At 35.6% G+C, this 18,641-nt stretch overlaps 2 protein-coding genes across 11 annotated transcripts in view; both read right to left on the bottom strand.

The window, feature by feature from the left end:
- Positions 1 to 272: 272 nt before the first annotated feature.
- LOC105477286 (epithelial mitogen) lies at positions 273 to 7,481 on the bottom strand. Of its 4 annotated transcripts, none has more exons than XM_011733745.3 (5): positions 7,350 to 7,481; positions 6,742 to 6,831; positions 3,662 to 3,782; positions 2,794 to 2,946; positions 273 to 1,381 (listed from the first exon to the last, which is right to left on the bottom strand). In XM_011733745.3, the coding sequence occupies exons 1-5, from the start codon at positions 7,390 to 7,392 to the stop codon at positions 1,324 to 1,326; spliced, it is 465 nt and encodes a 154-aa protein (XP_011732047.1). In that variant the 5' UTR covers positions 7,393 to 7,481; the 3' UTR covers positions 273 to 1,323. The 4 variants fall into 4 exon arrangements, with proteins under 4 accessions (XP_011732047.1, XP_011732050.1, XP_011732052.1 ...); XM_011733748.3 differs by having other exon boundaries at positions 2,920 to 2,946; XM_011733750.3 differs by lacking the exon at positions 2,794 to 2,946.
- Positions 7,482 to 7,505: 24 nt separating this feature from the next.
- LOC105477284 (methylenetetrahydrofolate dehydrogenase (NADP+ dependent) 2 like) overlaps positions 7,506 to 18,641 on the bottom strand; it is a 151,668-nt gene continuing 140,532 nt past the window's right edge. For 2 of the 7 annotated variants that reach the window (XR_003016983.2, XM_024791420.2), the window contains one exon: positions 11,402 to 14,227. Coding sequence is in view for 4 of the 7 variants with exons in the window: in XM_024791420.2 (XP_024647188.2) it covers positions 14,115 to 14,227 (113 nt within the window). In the remaining 3 variants the exon portion in view is untranslated. Of the gene's footprint in view, positions 7,640 to 11,400; positions 14,228 to 18,641 lie in introns of those variants that run through there. The other 5 variants (XM_011733743.2, XM_011733740.3, XR_984596.3 and 2 more) reach the window with 4 other exon arrangements.

Raw genomic sequence — 18,641 nt, 5'->3', positions numbered from 1 at the left:
GGAGGCCGAGACGGGTGGATCACGAGGTCAGGAGATCGAGACCATCCTGGCGAACACCGTGAAACCCCGTCTCTACTAAAAAATACAAAAAACTAGCCGGGCGAGGTGGCGGGCGCCTGTAGTCCCAGCTACTCGGGAGGCTGAGGCAGGAGAATGGCGTAAACCTGGGAGGCGGAGCTTGCAGTGAGCTGAGATCCGGCCACTGCACTCCAGCCCGGGCTACAGAACAAGACTCTGTCTCAAAAAAAAAAAAAAAAAAAGAAAGTGCTGGGATTACAGGCGTGACCCACTGCGCTTGGCCTGGATACTGATTCTTATTATTTTGACTGTTACTCCATTTTTTTCTCTCTCCCTCTTATGTGCAAATCTGTTAACAAGTGTTCAAAAATGATACAGTTTCCACATGCTGTGGTCTGGTGAAATAATTCTATATCCTGTTTTCAGTTTCTATTTTAGGGCCAATTGTAGACTTTTATTCAGTAGGAGAGTTCTACGATCTCGGTCCAAATGAATGGTCACCGGGTAATTCCACTGATAACTGGAGGAAGTGATGAACAAAAGCATTAGGGACCAGTGAGTCCAACACAAAGTTTTATAATCCATGTAGAAATGGAAATGCTTTGCCTACTCCAGGCTTGATATCCAGATAGCTTCAGTCTTCAGAAACTCTAGTTTATTCCATATTTTACATATAAAGGCTGTATGTTGTTACAAGCTGTGTATGATTTGTATTTGCCTTGGAATTTCCATTCTGTTTTCAGTGGCTTAGATTTAAGACACATGTTTGGTTCACTGGAGGTACCTTAACACTGATTTCATTCTAAAAGCTGACATCACATTCTTTTAGACACCATGAAAACAACAAGTTTGGGATAAGGTTCATTGAGCAAATAGAATTAGGTCCATCTAGGTGGTAAAAAATGCTGGGTAGTAAGAACATGAAGAACCCAAGCAAGGCATTGCTTTGGCTTGCTGCAAAGTTGATTATTATTCCCATGAAAATTCACATCTGACACAGCCAGGGACATGAAACTCAGTCTTTCTGTAGTGAGAATAATAACCACACAACAACAAAAAACCCAGAGTGAAACAATGAACTTGACTTCTGTCACCGCAGCTTGTTCACTTGGCTTCCATCACTCCTTAAGGATGGCAAAGTCTAAAGGCCAACGCTGAAGTTTATCTTCTCAATTCATTGTGATCCCAACTTTCGTTATTTTCGAGTCTAGTCAGCTTGACAAGTTTTGTTGTTTCATGTGAAAACTTTAATTTTGAGCTCACTGATCTCTACAGATGCCTTGATGAAAATTCTTCACAAAGGCCTCACAGCGGTCGTCTTTCTCCAGAACAGACATTGTAAGGTGATTTCAATTTTAGACACCTGAAACAGAGCATTGGTTTCCATATGAATTTGACTGTGGTTCATATAGGTCATTGAAGCTTACATAAATGCACCCTGCAGCAGTTGCTCTTGGTGTCCCTCCCAGATCGCCTTTACCCATTGGTCAACCCATCCCTCAGCAGCTGTGGGCATTAACAGGCTCATTGGCAGCAGTCTTCTCCCAGGGTCTGCGCATGGCCAACTGAGTGCCCTGGCAGGAGATTGCTGGGAGATTACAAGCCCCTGTTCCTTACCCCACATGAGTCCATGATTGAATAATATGGGATATTGAAATCCAGATGCCTCTTCTCCTTGCGAGAAGTCTACACTGCTATTCACATTCTAGATCTCCCTGTGGAATCAGACTGGGGCTACACTTCAGTTAAAGCCACATCTTTGCTTAGCTTCTTCTTGTGCTCCATCTGCTTTCCTTACTTTATTACGGGTTTCACCTAAAATAAAGGTAGAGTACTCCCTCAACCAATCATATGCACAGCAATTTCCATCTGAAGGCTCTGCTCCTAGGAAATCTGACCTCAGAGAGCCACCTTAGTAATGTGGAAAAGTCTTACCTCCTCCTCCTCCTCCTCCTTATTATTACATTTCTTGGTCTGTTAGGCAAATCTACAACTGATATAATATAGATTTGATTCTCTCTAAGATGTATTTGTTAAGCAAAATAAACTTCTAATTTTGAACAGGCAGTTTTGGTCATTCAGAAATGACAACTTTTTAGAGTACAGCAAGGGAAATGATGTATTTGTATTTTTTTGTTAGGGTATCTCACTTTATTTCTTGACTTTATCCTAGTTACACGGATTTAAGGAAAAATTACTTATGTGGAAAAAAACAAGAATTAAGAATGAATATGTAAATAATTACAATTATTTGTAGATTATCTTCTTAGGTTTTTAGCAAAAGACAGTATCTTCTGAAGATACCCCGAGTTGATGTCTGGGAAGAAATGGCCAGTGTTTGTCACACATTTTTATTCAGTTTTTACTTGTTTCTTAATTTTATTTCACTCAGCAAATATTTACTCAGAGTGTGTTGTGTGCTAGGCATAGTGTAAGGCACTGAATACACAATTTTGAACAAGATATACTTAGTCTCTACTTTCTTGGGGCCTGCTGTCCTCGTCATTTATAATTTTAATGTGGGCAGACAGAGATAGGATGAAGGGAGACTGTACTTTTAAACTCTCCTATTACAACTGAAGCAAATTTTTACCACTCATCTGGGTTTATGAGAAAAGGCATGAAAAATATTACATAGAAACTTTTTGCCAGATTTACAGCTCTTTTTTAATTAAAAAAAATTTACATGTCAATTCCTGGCACATTATAGAGGCTGAATAAATATTTGTCAAATGAATGCATATGAAGTGACTTCATATTTTGTCTTTTTCATACCTTTTTCTTATATAGCAGTAAAAAATAACAAGAAAACCACTTAATAGTAATCCAACACCAATCCCAATTGCAATGTATTTTTCATAAGAATCCACAGCATATGAAGTTAAAGTCAAGTGCTCACACCTTTCTCCAGTATAACCAGTAAAACACCTTTAAAAAAAGAAAAAAAGTTTAATTTTAAAACCTATGGTGGTAGAAATACAAATAAATAACCTGTTTCAATAAATTTAAAAAAATAAATGGAAATAAGGAATTTAATTTGAAGAAGCAAATACCAAATGAAAGCCAATCTGTTAAGGGCAATGAAGCAGCTGTGAATTTTCCAATAATCATGAAGGCCCCATATTTTCCCTTCATTAGTAGAGGGAAAAGGTAGCATGCTTGCACAATTTACTCTAGCAAAATCATTAGTCTATTCGTCCATAGGAGAATACTGAGCAAATCATGATCATAAAAATAGTATCTTAGTTGCTCTAGAACTTCATATTCCTGTAATGTTTTTGCCTTAGTTTCCTTCATTTCATCTTGAAAACAACTCCAAAACTTAAAATCACCTTTGCATGTTGTTAAAAATGCAGATTCTGATTCAGTAGTTCTGGGGTAGAGCATAGATCCTGCATTTCTAAAAAGCACCAGGTTCAAGAGATGCTGCTAATCTGGCAACCATGTTTTTAATTAATGAGGATTAAATAGTTTAGACAAAAGACTCCTTAGATACTCAAATATGTAGAGGCCTGTCAAGTCATGTTCAGATTATGCACCCTTTTAAACTAAAGAGAGAAAAGTGTGGAAATGTACTATATGAAACAACAGAGGCATAAAATCATCTCCTGTCTCTAGGACTTGGAAAGTTCTTTGCGTTTACCTGCAGATGGCTTTCTCTAGTTCATGGTGGAATGCACAAGCACCATTGATGCAGTAACTGTTATGATCTTCCAGGCAAAGGTGCGAGAACTTCAAGGCTATGGGTCCTTCTACGTTGTCAGCTAGGAAAAGGAGATACAATATTAGCAAATGAAATGTGTCTTACTTTTATGGTAAAATTTTAATACATATGTAAATAAATTTTTAATTTTAAGGATATTTGGGGGTGGTGCTGTGTCCTTTAAACTACTGATTCTCTTAGCAGGTTGTATTCACAAGGGCTGGGTTAATATCATCTAGACATATGACATATTATTAATTAATTAGGGGATGGAGGTGGATTGATGATTGTTTCATTTTTTAAAGCAGCGTGGTAAGACAGAAAAGGCAACAAATTCACCAAAAGGTGGCAGCATTGGTTCTAGTCTTAGCAGGTTATTATGAGCAATGCTTCCCAGACTTGTGCCTGAGTACTAATTAATATAGAAGGTCTCACATAATATTTCCATTTTCTTCCTTTACACCTGAGAAGTCAGCACTTGGGAAGATTTGAATTTACACTTGTGAGATAATAAACAAGATTCTTATTCCTGATTCTCTGATGTACAAAAGACATACCTATGCCATTGTTGGTGTTTATGCAGTGGGAATGACCCTTGGGTAAAATTGCATAATTGAGTCCTTTGGGGTATACTTTTTGATTCTTAAATTTTTCTCAAGCAGAATCAATGGCAGTTTACTTGTCATTTTTAGAAATAAACGTATTTCCTCATCATTATGATAAAGGTACACCATATTTGCCTTGCTAAGATTAGGCGAATCTTACTTGTTTTTAGGGAAAAAACAGTTTTAAGAGGCATTCGAAGATTACAGACAAGATACTATGCTGTATTACTTTATTTTGGTGAGAACACACATTACCTTCTAATTCACATTCATTTTGTTGAATAGGATGAATACAATTTATCATTTTAATAATTAATTCTCAGGCAGTGAGAATTTTCCATTATAAACTGTGCTGGGTGCTTTCTATTTCAAGACTAAACAAGTTCGATTAACTAAGCCTGAAACTAGATTTTGCAGAAAAATGTGAGAATTAAGCCATTTCTGAAGAAAAGTTATACCAGAGAGACTCATCTTTCCCCTAAGAATGAGGAGAATGATCATAACTTCATAAAAATTTTTCTAAGATACTAGATTGATATTTTTAAGTTAGATAAAAAGCAAAAGGAAAAATTAAAGTTCTCCATCAAGAAAGTAAAGGAAAAATACAGAAATGATATACAGTTGTACCTCCATATTCATAGGCTCCACATCTGTGAATTCAACCAAACTCATATGGAAAATATTTGAAAAAAAAAGCATCTGTACATAACATGTACAGACTTCTTTTCTTGTCATTATTCCCTAAACAATGCAGTATAACAACTATTTATATAGTGTTTACAATGTTTTAGGCATAACTAATCAAGGGATGATTTAAAGTACATGGGTGTGTGTCTATAGGTTATATGCAAATATTTTGCTATTTTATATAAGGGATTTGAGCATCTGTGGATTTTGGTACCCTCTGGGCAGGAAGACGAGGTCTTGGAACCAATGTTGAACCAATTATGAAGGATGACTGCATTGGATTCCTTTTTAATGTTATTATTACTTGTAACTCAAAAAATTTTATTTGCTGTTCACCATTAAGGAAGAACAAAAATATAGTACTGAGCATGCTATTACGAAGTCAGTCATTGAGAGAAAACTATGCTTCTTTAATTTTCTGCAGTATATTATATTCTTTTTTCTTTTTTTATTTTATTTTATTTTTTTTTCAGACGGACTCTCGCTCTGTCACCCAGGCTGGAGTGCAATGGCCCCATCTCAGCTCACTGCAGCCTCCCCCTCCCGGGTTCAAGCAATTCTCCTTCATCAGCCTCCTGAGTAGCTGGGATTACAGGCATGTGCCACCATGCCCAGCTAATTTTTGTATTTTTAGTAGAGACGGGGTTTCACCATGTTGGCCAGGCTGGTCTCAAACCCCTGACCTCAGGTGATCTGCCCGCCTCAGCCTCCCAAAGTGCTGGGATTACAGGCATGAGCCACTGCGCCAGGCCAGTATATTATATTCTAATAAGCTGTTTCCTCTTTGTTCAAAGGCTTAGAAGACAAATAGTTGGCTAAAAGTTGCTCTAAAAACCACATTGATCTCGTTTTGCAAATCAACAGATATTCAAAAAATCAAATGGGTAAAATATTTTGAGACAGTCATTTAAAATTTTAAATTATTGAGGAAATGAAGAACACTGACATATGACAATCTTCCTTTATTTGCCTGACTCTGAGTACAAGATATTGTTTCCTCTGTCCTAAATCACATTGCCAGCCTTCACATAACAATCAGGATGCAATTTGCGAAAGAATCATAACCACTCAGTCACTTGGTAAGCAGCAAGCTTTCCAAGTTTCACCTCTAAGAGTTTAAACAGATTTGAGAAAGAACGCTGATGCTCAAGAGCATCCAGAAGCCACCATGATAATAATTAAATATGAAAGAAAATATATCATCACCATCAATAACAAAAATTGGGTACAAGTGGTTAGGAAATAGAGCATATGCTAAAATAACAACAAAAACCCCAAAGCAAACAAGAAAAAAAGATCATTCCAAAGATTAGGGAAAGTGCTTTTCATCTTGTAGCCATAATGTCTTTGGCAGCAAAGCTTATAATCACAGATCAAAATATAATGTTGCTCATCAAGAATGCCAAAATGGGGACAAACTGTCTCTGAACACACAGGGGTTATTGGGAACCAAGCAGAAATGAAGCAGAAAATGTGGCCTGTTTCACATTCAAGACAGTAACTGAAGACAGCTTTTGTCTCATTTGCTTCACTTCCTCCTTTTAAAAGGGCAATTATTTGCTGGCACATTTATCTGTCACTTCAATTTAATAGCATCCTGCTAAAAGAGTTGATTATCTAATAATAAAATATGTATTAAAAATGGCCAATGTTGCTTTTATCACACTCCAAATTTCTCTCCCAAGTTTCAGAAAAGTCTTGTGAAATATGAAAATGGGAAGAAAATACCTTCTGTTTTGTTAACTGTCCAGTTACTTTGCTGGGCTGTGATTGGAGGTGTTACAGTCACGGCTGCCTCTTCAGTCAGTGCTGTCATTGCTGTATTAAGGGGGCAAAAGCATCTTTAACAGAGAGCCTCCTTCTATGTACAAGCAACAGATGGAAAGTATTCTTATTCTGTTTATTCCTATTTCTATTTTTTTTTAATTTATTTCAGTTGAAATCCATAATGTGACTAGGGCAACATCCTTAGAGTTTCTCATCCATTCCATTGACTATATTAGGCTTAGAGCAAATAAAAACCCAATTTTTAAGACCATTGATACATTTACATATTAATCCAAAAATAAGAACACTATAGTATAATAACTAAATGTATCAATCACTCTTCAATTGTATAAAGCAAACATTCTGGAGGTCTCAAAAAAGGTGTCAAAATATATTAGGAAAGAAACATACAGGACATAAGAAACTAAATTAAGCCACAGATTCATTACTCTGATCTTTGCCGTAAAGAACAACTATTAGAAGCCAACTTCTCTCTAATGCAGAGAAAATAAATTCTATTCACATTTTACACTGATATAAAGTTAACAAAACAAAAGGAAATTACCTACCGTTGAATAAAAGATAGACTGATATTGGAACTTCCAAAGCCATTTCCTGTAGTTGCTTAACTTTCCTTCTCTTATCCTTCTAGACTGACGAGTGGAAGGTTTTTATTGAGCTCTGAGTCTTTGTGGCATTTATATTTCATGAAGCGTCATCTGGCAGTTCTTACCAATCAAAAAAATATGTACTTCTGGCAGCAGCAGAAAGCCTCTGGGCGCTCACGCACTTGTTTAGGATACCTGTATTATCTAGCAATGCAATCAACTTTTCTTTTGAAACATTGGTTTCCTGTTACCTGTGGGCATAATCATGTATGTAAAAGTACTTAAAACAACAAGAAAAAAATGTGATTTCAGGAAAGGCTCCAATTGGTGTGAAGAGAACTATACCAGCTCCAACAATGCTAGAAACCTATACGGGAGTTCAACAAACATAACTGCAAATTAGGAAGCAGCATAACCTGTTTCTAAAAGAAACATCCCTGAAACTGTAGTTGGTTATACCACCTTTTGTTACAGACTATGAGTTCTATTTCAAATCAAGATAACTTGTTAATTTAGTTGCAGGGAACAGTTAAATTTGTGAAAACACGGACATTTCATATTCCATTTTAGTGTTTGTTTCTTAGTTTTACTATGATAAGTGCTGTAAATAAAATTATTTGTAATAGTGTAACATTCACCTTTCTGTCATCCTGCTATTTAACATTTTTATGAGCAAATGAAATGGGCTACCATGTTCCAGAAACAACAATGCTTAAATCTGCATCCCAATGATTAAGCTACAGAGAACAGTAAAGTACCAACATAATGATAATAGCAATAATAATAATATTAAAATTCTCCATTAAGAGAAAATTAAGATGACATTTAGTTTGGATACATCCAATGAATAGAAAGATTCTAAGTTAATACGACATTCAAATTATTTCTCAATGTTCATCTAGTTGTAATTATTAAAGTGGCACTTTAAAGGCCAAAATATGCCATTACAGCTACTATATTCTACAACTACAGAAATTTTCACTTGCCCCAAATTACTATAAATAATTTATAAATATATCTTCCTGAGGCATTGAGTCTTTCTGCCTGGAATTTCAATTGCTTGTATTTTCTTGAAATTTGAAACCTCAAAACCCTAAAAACATATTCAAGTCAAGATAGGTTATCTTTTGCATCATGTCCAGCCAGCAAATTAGATTTACCAGAAAGGAGCCCTTTCACTATTCGAATATAAATGTCGTGTTAGAAATCACACAAGAACAAGCTTGTTGAACTCATTATAACTTGGGCAATCACTTACCACAGGAGTCATCATTTTAAAGTTAAAATAATAGTACTTGACTCACTTTAAATGTGTCTACATTTTGCATTTCTACTTTTGTAGGTTTTTTAAAACCTGTTGATTACTAAGTCAATTTCTCGATAATATATTTCCCAGGCAAATAACATTTGAATTATAAATTGAACCATCTTCTTTGCACCATTGCTGAGTATTTAAGAAGAAATCATTTACAAAAGATTAAATAAACCATCACAATTCTTTTTGTAGTTTCTGGAGGGAGATGTTAGGACTCCCTCCTACGGAGATGTTTAGTTCTTTTTTTCCTTTCTTTTTAATTTTTATTTATTTATTTGTTTTTTTTTTGAGATGGAGTCTCACTCTGTTGCCCGGTCTGGAGTGCAGTGGCGCGATCTCGGCTCACTGCCAGTTCTGCCTGCCGAGTTCACGCCATTCTTCTGCTTCAGTCTCCTGAGTAGCTGGGACTACAGGTGCCCACCATCATGCCCCGATAATTTTTTGTATTTTTAGTAGAGACAGGGTTTCACCATGTTAGCCAGGATGGTCTCGATCTCCTGACCTTGTGATCCACCCACTTTGGTCTCCCAAAGTGCTGGGATTTAATACTTTATTTCTAAGACTGAGACACCAAGGTACAAAGATTATCTTTGTAAAAACTCTTAACTGTAGCTGGTGCAGTCCTTTGCACTTTACAGGTTTCCCCACACATCTCAATTCTTTCTTCAGTAACCCTGGCCCATACAAATCCAGTGCCTAACATCTAGTAAATACTTAATGAATCTGTCTTCAGAGAATAAGGAAATAAATAACAGGCATTATTTCTATTCTCACATGACAAATGACAAATTGAGGCTCAAAAGAATTAAGTGACTTGCCAAAGGACATTTCTAGAGTCAGGACTTCAATCCTGGCCAGGTGCAGTGGCTCATACCTGTAATCTCAGCACTTTCAGAGGCTGAGGGAGGAGGACTGCTTGAGCCCAGGAGTTTGAGACCAGCCTGGGCAACAGAGCAAGACCCTGACTCTACAAAAAATAAATTAGCTGGGCATGGTAGTCTGAGTTACTTGAGAGGCTCAGTAGGAGGATCACTTGAGCCTGGGAGGTCAAGGCTGCAATGAGCCATGATTATATCATGTCACCCCAGCCTGTGCTACAGACCCTGTCTCAAACAAAACAAAACAAAACAAACAAACAAAAAAAGGACTTCAATTCTATATTTTCACATTCTAAATCATATACTGTTTCCTAGCTGTGTCCTCTTTGAGTTGTTGAAGTGATCTCAAAAGAATTCCCTTAATTATCTCCTAAAATCAAGCTTTAAATAAATTACCTTTATTAGAAAAAACCTAAATATTTAATAAACTGTGATTTTCACTCACATCTGGGCTGAGAGATGGAACTGCAGCCTCTCTGATAAACTGGGCCACTTAATATAGAAACCCATCTTCTGCTTTAGTTTATGGTGTACACTAGAAAGTAACTGTAAGTCATCAAACATGTTGCCTTTCCTCTGGGGTCCGTACTCATGGCTCCCACTTACAGTCTTTACAGGAAAGTCCACTCCCTTCACGTCTTCAAACCTCTCACCCAAAAGTCCTTTCTCTAAATCCTAAAGAATACGGGAGATGGATACTGTAAGGTGGTTTTTCTGATATCTTTATTCATTCTTAATATGCATTAAAGTAGGTTAGGGTGAGAAAGGAGAAGGAAATGAAAGGCTAAGAGCTCCACTATTACTTTTCCCTCAGGCCATGTTTTCGGGTTTTTAAATGTACTTATCTTTCTTCTTCTAGAAGTTTATTTTAGAAGAGAGAATATCTGAAAGTTTATTCTTCCCTCCCCTTTCTATCTTTTTTTCCTTGCTGTTTCACTAACTCAACCAAAATTTACTGCTGGTCATTGGCAGAGAATGGTGATCAGTTCATTGATTCTCTCTCTAGGTATATTCTGTCACTTTCATGGATTCAGTTGCATTCATTCACAAAATATTGAATGACTACTATATCCATGGCACTGGGCTGGGTGAGATGATATTTGTAAGACAAATAGATAAATCATGCATAGATTTTGACTTCAAGGAACTAAAGGCATCTAGGCAAAGTACATACATAACTGCAGTACTGGGTAGAGAGTGACAACTGCCATGAATGTGTGCATAAAGGGCTCTGAGAACTAAGGGATGGCATTTTTCATGGACAAGTTTCATTTGAAGTGAATCTTAAGTAACAAGTAGGATTTAGACACCCAGTGATAAGAGAAAGGACTTGGGGTTGGGGGTGGGATCTGAGGGAAGGCAGAGTGGAGTAGTAAAAGGAGTGGCTTCTGACTCACATCATCCCAATAGATTTTGTTGTGAATTCAAATTCCACCTTTTCTATCTATTTGGCCTTGGCTGAGGCTTTTTAATAATCAGGAGGGTCAATAATTTTCTCATCTATTAAGTGGAGATTGTCAATAATGAGCAAAGACAAAAAAAAAAAAAGGCACTTTGGGAGGCCAAGTCAGAAGAATCACTTGATCCCAGGAGTTTGAGACCAGTTTAGGCAATACAGTGAGACCCCTCTCTACAAAAAATTAAAAACTTAGCTGGGCATGGTGGCACTCGCCTGCAGTCCCAGCTACTTGAGGTTGAGGTGGGAGGATTGCTTGAGCCTCAGAAATGGAGGCTGCAGTGAGCAGTGATCACACCACTGTACCCCAGCCTGGGAAACAGAGCGAGACCCTGTCAAAAAAAAAAAAAAAAAGAACAAAAGAGGAAAGTATTTAGCACATGCTAAGTGCTCAGTTAAGGATAGTTGTTACTACTGAGTAAGTGTAGAAAGACACACAGTGTGTATAATGGTCACCAAGGCCAGGAATTTAGTGTGACAGTATATGCGGACGAGTCCTAAATTCTTATCACTAACTATGAATTCTTAACCTCTTCCTAGACTGATACTACTTCAGAATTCTTATCTATGTATTATGTCATCACCTCAAACTTAACATATTTTAAACTGAACATATTATCATTACTCCAAAGTCAGCTCCCTTTCACAATTTCCTCATGTTAGTCAATGATAACAACTTCTGATCTTTAACTACAATTCTCGTAACTTGCTGAATACTGCCAAATTCTGATTTATCCACTCCTCTAATTTATTTTTGCATACTTATCCAGCTGTATCACTCTCCAAAACAAACCTTTCACTTTGTCTAATTGCAACTCTTGCTTTCATACATATATGCTAACTCATAATAATTTCTGTAACTTTATTATGTTCTTTAGGGTGCTCTTTACAGATACTTTACAGATACAGATGTGGTAGGAGAAGAAAACAATCTCTATGCTACTTCATAAGGCCGACATGTCTATCTTTCAAGGACATCAAATAACTATGAAGTTATGATTCCAATAAATTGACTTAACCTCTGTAATATGTTGACTCTGTCACCAAACCTTAGGTTCCTCTGAGCTCTCTCCCTGATCAGATCTTGATCTAGACCCATCGAGCCCAGTTTTAGCAAAGAATCCTGCTAAGTCAGTTTATAGAGAGTCCCTCACCCTTGCTATATTATCTAGTTTCTGATCCCCTTCCCTTGATATCTAAGCATTTGGCCTGCTGTTACCAAGCATCCTGACAAGCCAGTTCAGTGAGAATCCCCCTGCCCTGAATATCTAAAGTTCCTCTTAGTAATTTTCCATCCACCAATCCCCTAGCTCTGCTCATTGGCTATAAATCCCTAGCTGTCCATGTTGTATTCAGAATTAGTTAGATCTCTTTCATCTACTGCAATGGTCTTCACATCTTCTTGACTGTTTTAAACAAGTGTCAGAGTAACTTTTCTTCTACAGCATTTTAATTAGTTTACAGGAAGTCTAAATTCTGAATGTTATTCCAAAGGAACTATTCCTGCACCTCTGCTGGGGTAGAGCTCAAAATTACAGTCTTCACATTTTCCACATACATGTATTTTAGTCACTTTGTTTTGGGAGTTAGGAACCCTTAAAAATTAAAGAGGCCCTTTCTGAATGTTTGCTTGGAAGCTTTAAATTTAAACTTCTGTCAGGGTTATCAGACAACAATTGGTCTGAATTGACTGTGGAATATGCTATATAACCTTTTCTTTCACATTTTAGAAACTTGTACATTTCTCCAGGATGTAGTAAGGAAATGGGTAAGAAATTTATATCTATCTGAAGAAAAAAAGAATATAGCTTTTCTTCAAATTGCTTTTATTATACAGTTGCAATGGTATTAATTATAAACATCTAGTCTATTTTCACACAAACAGTCACGAGTACACACTGATAAAGACATGCGCTGGGTAAGAGTCATTATTGGTACATAAACATACTGGGATTTGGGCATGAAAACACAGTATCAATTAAACAGCTTTAGCAGTCTCAAAATAGACTTCAATGACATTCATATATATTTCCTAATTTAAATTGTATTAGAAACGTTGTGTCTACTTTGAGGAACAAATGCTGTAACAGAAGAGGGAAGACATGTAGGCAAGAAGGCAGGAGATTTTTAGTTGTATACTAAGGTTTAGTTTTGGCACATTGAAAGTATCATGTTTTCCTATTAGATTTCTGAATTTGTGAACAAACATTAACAGCTGCTGTTCTTTAATATGACCTAATTCATACGATATTTGTGGGAAAATACAACTTTAGTTTTGTCTGTTTACTTATTTTTTGATTTTTCCATTATTTCTCAGTGAAGGTACTATCCAAATATTTTTTAGAAGAAGAAAGAAACCACATTTAAGCCTAAGACATTCTTCATGTATTTTTACTGTGGCAAGTAGTCATTCACAATATGATATAATCATTACTCTTAGTAGTCACTCACAATGTGATAAAATCATTACCCTTCCAAATAGCATTGCATTTTTTTGCCTTCCTGGAATATTTTCCTTTCCTTAAATAGAACATCATTTCTCATTAGGATGGACTTATAGGATGCATTTGGGGGATAGTTGAGATCAATATTTTATTTTCAATATTCTATTTTTCTTGCAGTAAGCAAGCTCTTTTTCAGCATATGACATAGATCATAAAATATACTGAAAATGTGAGCATGCAAATAGCGAAACCTAAATTACATTTTATATGGGTACCCATTTGGCTGACAGGACATTTGTTGAAAACATATTATATGTAATATTTAATTGTGTCAAAAATATATTTATTTATTATGAGCCCTTTATTGTTTTAATGTTAAGAACAAATATCCTCAAAATAAACAATTGTTACTAAAATTTTCATTGGAATTGTTTTGGTTGTTTTCTTAAAACTCAAAATAAATTAGCAGGAAATGCATAAAATTATGTGAATCATTTGATTCACAATGATTTCACCCATGAAAAAATAAATACCATGTAGAAATAAATAGCTTTGTAGTAAAATATAAAGGTTTTACCCTTTGTCAAATAAACAAATAGCATGACTTCAGTTTGCTTCATCCTTTCATGTGATCTAGTAAATGATTTGTTTAGCTGCCAGAAGGGTGTTCCTCAGAAGCATTGCCACTGTCATGGGTCCCACACCTCCTGGAACTGGAGTGATAAAGCCAGCTTTTTTCTTAACAGCTGATGAGGGAAAAAAAAAACAAACAGAATATTCTTTATTTTAAAATTATCTGAGATTTTAATATTTTTAAACATGCTGAATATAGTGCTTCTTTCTTCGTTATATATTCAACTAATTTTTAGAATCAAGTAGGCTGTAATAAACAGACAAACACACACACACAAACAGCACGCTCACTTAGACGAAAAATTCTGTGGATGGTATCTAAGGTGGACAGAAAGACCACAACGGACCAACACTGTAGGTTCAAGCTCCATGCAGCTCAGTTTGTTTTATATAATGAAACCCATAATTGACCCAGTTACCTGTAATTCTAGTTAACTAATTCTAAAATACATGATACTGGTCACAAAAGGGACACAGAATATGGAAAGTTCAGCACATACCATTTATTAAGTAGAATTATTCCTGTTAAAACAATATCACAATGTATATGTGGATAATACATTTCAATTCAAGTCTAATAAGTATCATTAAATATACTTGAATTATGAACACATACATAGTCCCCTTCAGAGGTATGGAAACTTATTCAGTGAATACAGATGGTCCCCAGCTTGCAATGGTTTCACTTAAAATTTTTTGATTTTTCAACTGTGCAAAAGCTATACAGATTCAGTGGGAATTATACTTCAAATTTTGAATTTTGCCCTTTCTCCCAGGTAGTGATATGTGATAGAATACTTCTCAAGATGCTGAGTAGTGGGAATAAGCCAAAGCTCCCACTCAGCTATGAGATCAACCAATGATCAACCATGATCAACCAATACTCTATAATGTACTGCATTATGAGATTATTTGTCCAAATATAGGCTAATGTAAGTGTTCTGAGCATGTTTATGGTAGCCTAGACTAAGGTATGATGTTTGGTGTATTAAATGCATTTCTGACCTAATGATATTTTCAATTTAGGATTACCGGGATGTAATCCCATCATAAATCATGGAGAATCTGTATACTTAAAGAAAATGGCAGATAACTTTCAGCAAGTTATATTTAAGAATGTTTTCACACCCACAGTATGAAAGGTGAATGACTTACTGCATTCATTTACTTGATGGTATGGTGGTTTACTGTGTGTGTGTGAAATAAGAGCAATGAAGTTTTTCTAAATAACTTTTAGTAAAAAGTTAGCATAGACAGTATTTCTTTAATGTATAATCTGACATTATTAACCACATGCTATTTAGATGTATTGCCTTTTACAATTAGCTCATATAGGCTTCTGCATGAATCAAAATCAATAGATGTTGTCTATATCTTTAGTATTATTTTTGCACAACTTATGTCATCCTTTTGAAAGATGATTTGTGGAATTTACCTTTACTTTATATGAAGTGAACAGTACATTGGAATAATTTTTTAAATTAGAGGAGAAGCAAAGGAATAATATTGCTTTACTTGAAGAAAGGTCCAGTAAGCTTAAATATATCACAAATATATATAGTTAACATGTGTTATGAATTTTCTGATGGCATGTTAGAAAGAAAAGATAAGAATACTGTGATTTGGAAGGTAATATTTCAGTTTTTCAGACAGCCTCTCTATACAGAAAGCACAACCTTTCCATTGCCACATTTACATCTAATGCATTCTATTCTGTACAAACATTAGAATGGGTCAATAGTCATTCAACAAATAGCTATGAATTTTTAGTCCTTTCTTCCTTTGCTCTAACTGTTCCTTCTACTCGGATCATTATTCCATCTTATCCAAACAAGAAACTCATTATTTTTTGAAAGCCAATGAAACGTCACCTGTCTATAATTTTCCTGAAAAACTCATTCCTCCAGTGTTGAATCGAAAGTCCCACCATCTATATTTCCAATAATTTTATACCTACCTCCATTATGGAACTTAATACACTGTGCACTGTCTGTTCCCTTAACTAGACACCAGCATCTAGAAGGCAGAAGCCAAGTCACTGTGGTGGTTGTTTTTAATTCTTAGAAGGTGCACAGCTTAGGCACTCAGCAGATTTTGAGAAAGTGAACCTAAATTGCCCTTACTTAAAATCTAAAATCAATTGGCAGAAATGTGCTTTTGACTGGATGTAAACGATATCAATTTAGTTTAAGCTAATTTACTGAAAAACTCGAGCTACTCATTTTGCTTTAGGGTGATAAACTGCATTTTCTACTTTTCAATAAGCTGACTTAATGGCCTGAGAAATGCCTTCCAGGACCTTTTCTCAAGCATTGGAGAAGCAATGCCTTTAAAACTTGGCAGGTCTTTAGAAGAAACATTTATACTCCTCCCCCTCCTCCTCCTCCTCCTCCCCCTCTCCCTCCCCCTCCCCCCTCCCCCCTCCCCCCTCCTCCTCCTCCTACTCCTCTTCCTCCCCCCCTCCTCCTCCTCCTCCTTACCATACTACTACTATTTATACTACTACTACCATTTATACTAATAGAACATAAAGTCATATATTTGTAAAGCACTAACTCTGAAATATTCATATATAAAAATAAAATTCTGCTAAATAATATGGGAAAGTAAAAATCAAGTACAAATTGAATCTTCAATGGAAAACAAAATGATTTATTTCAAAATTTAAAAGTGGCATGCAATTTATTATATCAGAAAATCTATTGTGGGTATAAAATTATTTTTATATAGTTTGGTTTCTAACTTCGAAAGGTAAAATGGCTTTGATATTATTTGTCTATGAAAAAATAGTAAAACACATAGCTACTATCAATTGAATACCTATTAATTACTTGCCAAGAATTATACACACTGTTTTAATAATTAATATTTAATTATTTCCTTTTAATAGATGAGGAAACTGTGGCTCAGTGAAGTTACAGTGACTTATCACTCTCCTATATGGTAGAGACATTATTCACAGCCAGGTTTGAAATAATCTATAATTCCATACTTTCACCCCATTCCAATGCAACTGTATTATCATGACCTGAACAAGTAGAAAAGTCCAAAGAATGGCTCAAGTGCCAGAAATTAACTCAGTTTTCTCAAAGTGTTAGCAGGATATTCTGGAAAAAAGAAATGAAGAGGAAAAGGTTCTAATATATTAATTTTCCAACATTTTGACTATGAGTTCCCATAGCTCATCATCTCTGAACTACATATTACACTTTAAATTACACAGCTGGCTTAGCAGTTGGAGTCACTTTATTCCTGGTGTCAGATCAGATAAACCACTGGTCTGCTCAGGCATCATTATCTTCCTCCTCCCAATTATGTTTTTCAGACAACATGCTTACTACTGCATTCTTTTGCTCAAAAAGTGAGGTTTGAGTAGAGGAGGAGGGAATGTGAATGAGATACTGCATGAAATAATATCTGCCTGAAATTTTTTTAGCTCAGTGTCTGCATTTTTGCATACTTTGCTGGTGGAAACCAACACACATTCACCGTGTCCTGCCTATCAGTTTTCATAGAATTAGACTATGTAAGGCGTAATAGGTCTTCACCTGACCTGGGCTAGGGCTTCTCTGAACATTAATAAACATTTAGTAGCACCAATAGAGACCTGAAAATTATTCACGAGGCAGAAGATTATAATATCATTGTAAACACACCTTGTTATTCAAATACTTGCTTTAATCTTTTTTTTTTTGTTTTTGAAATAAAGTATATGGATATGAAGATTAAACCCTGTACATGCTCATGAGAGACAGAGTGATTAATCTGACTTTAGAAAACACATATTAGGTTTCTATTCCTTTTGATTTGACTTTCATGAGTATCTATGTCTGAGAAAGAAATAATAAGCTTATCTGCTGCTGGCTAGTGTTAATATATTCTTTGTCTATTTACATAAGGATCAGGATACAGAAGTAAGTGATCTCTCAAGAAATGTGGGGAGTTATTGGCAAGTGCCAGTGGATACAGATGTCAATGCTTAACAAAAATTGTCTACTCTAATGATTTTGCATAATATCTCAGGGCAATCCTAAGCAACACATTTATGAAATACTGAAGGTGGCTTATGTGCTAAAATTAGTCATGTGAGAAAGAATTACATTTTATTCATATTCGATGCTCTGAAAAGCATTTTCCCCAATCATGTCTGAAAGAGAGCAAGGTAACAAGCATTACATCACCAGAATAACCTCTCATTGGCTATTCTTTCCCTGAGGGCAGACAAAGGTTTGCACTTAGTTGAAGATGATGCTTTTAAATATTAATCCTATTATGTGTAGAGAAAAGGTGTTCTACCTGCTCCATTAAAGAAAAATATAGAAGCATTATAGGACACTAATTTCCTTCAGCGACTTAATTTACTGTGGGTGTAGGTGTGAGGGCATATGTGTGTCTGTTTAAGGGAATTCCAGAAGTTCAGTATATATGGGAATCAGGTACGAGATCTTGATTGATATCAGCCCTTTCATATGAGATTAATGAACACATATGGTAAAACCAGGCTTAGATTTAATTTCATAAAATCAA

Source organism: Macaca nemestrina, chromosome 3 (assembly GCF_043159975.1).
Source record: "Macaca nemestrina isolate mMacNem1 chromosome 3, mMacNem.hap1, whole genome shotgun sequence".
In the NCBI taxonomy this organism is placed as follows: Eukaryota; Metazoa; Chordata; class Mammalia; order Primates; family Cercopithecidae; genus Macaca; species Macaca nemestrina.
Note: the sequence above shows the minus strand (reverse complement) of the source record. Positions and strands in the feature narration are given on the sequence as shown.

Bases quoted from the DNA above. Each gene is read 5' to 3' on its own strand.
- LOC105477286 (XM_011733745.3), bottom strand. From the start codon at position 7,392: ATGGCTTTGGAAGTTCCAATATCAGTCTATCTTTTATTCAACG. The intron at 6,832-7,349 runs GTAGGTAATTTC...CCCTTAATACAG, and splicing joins AGTCTATCTTTTATTCAACG to CAATGACAGCACTGACTGAA. The intron at 3,783-6,741 runs GTATTTTCTTCC...TCCTTTTCCTAG, and splicing joins GACAGTTAACAAAACAGAAG to CTGACAACGTAGAAGGACCC.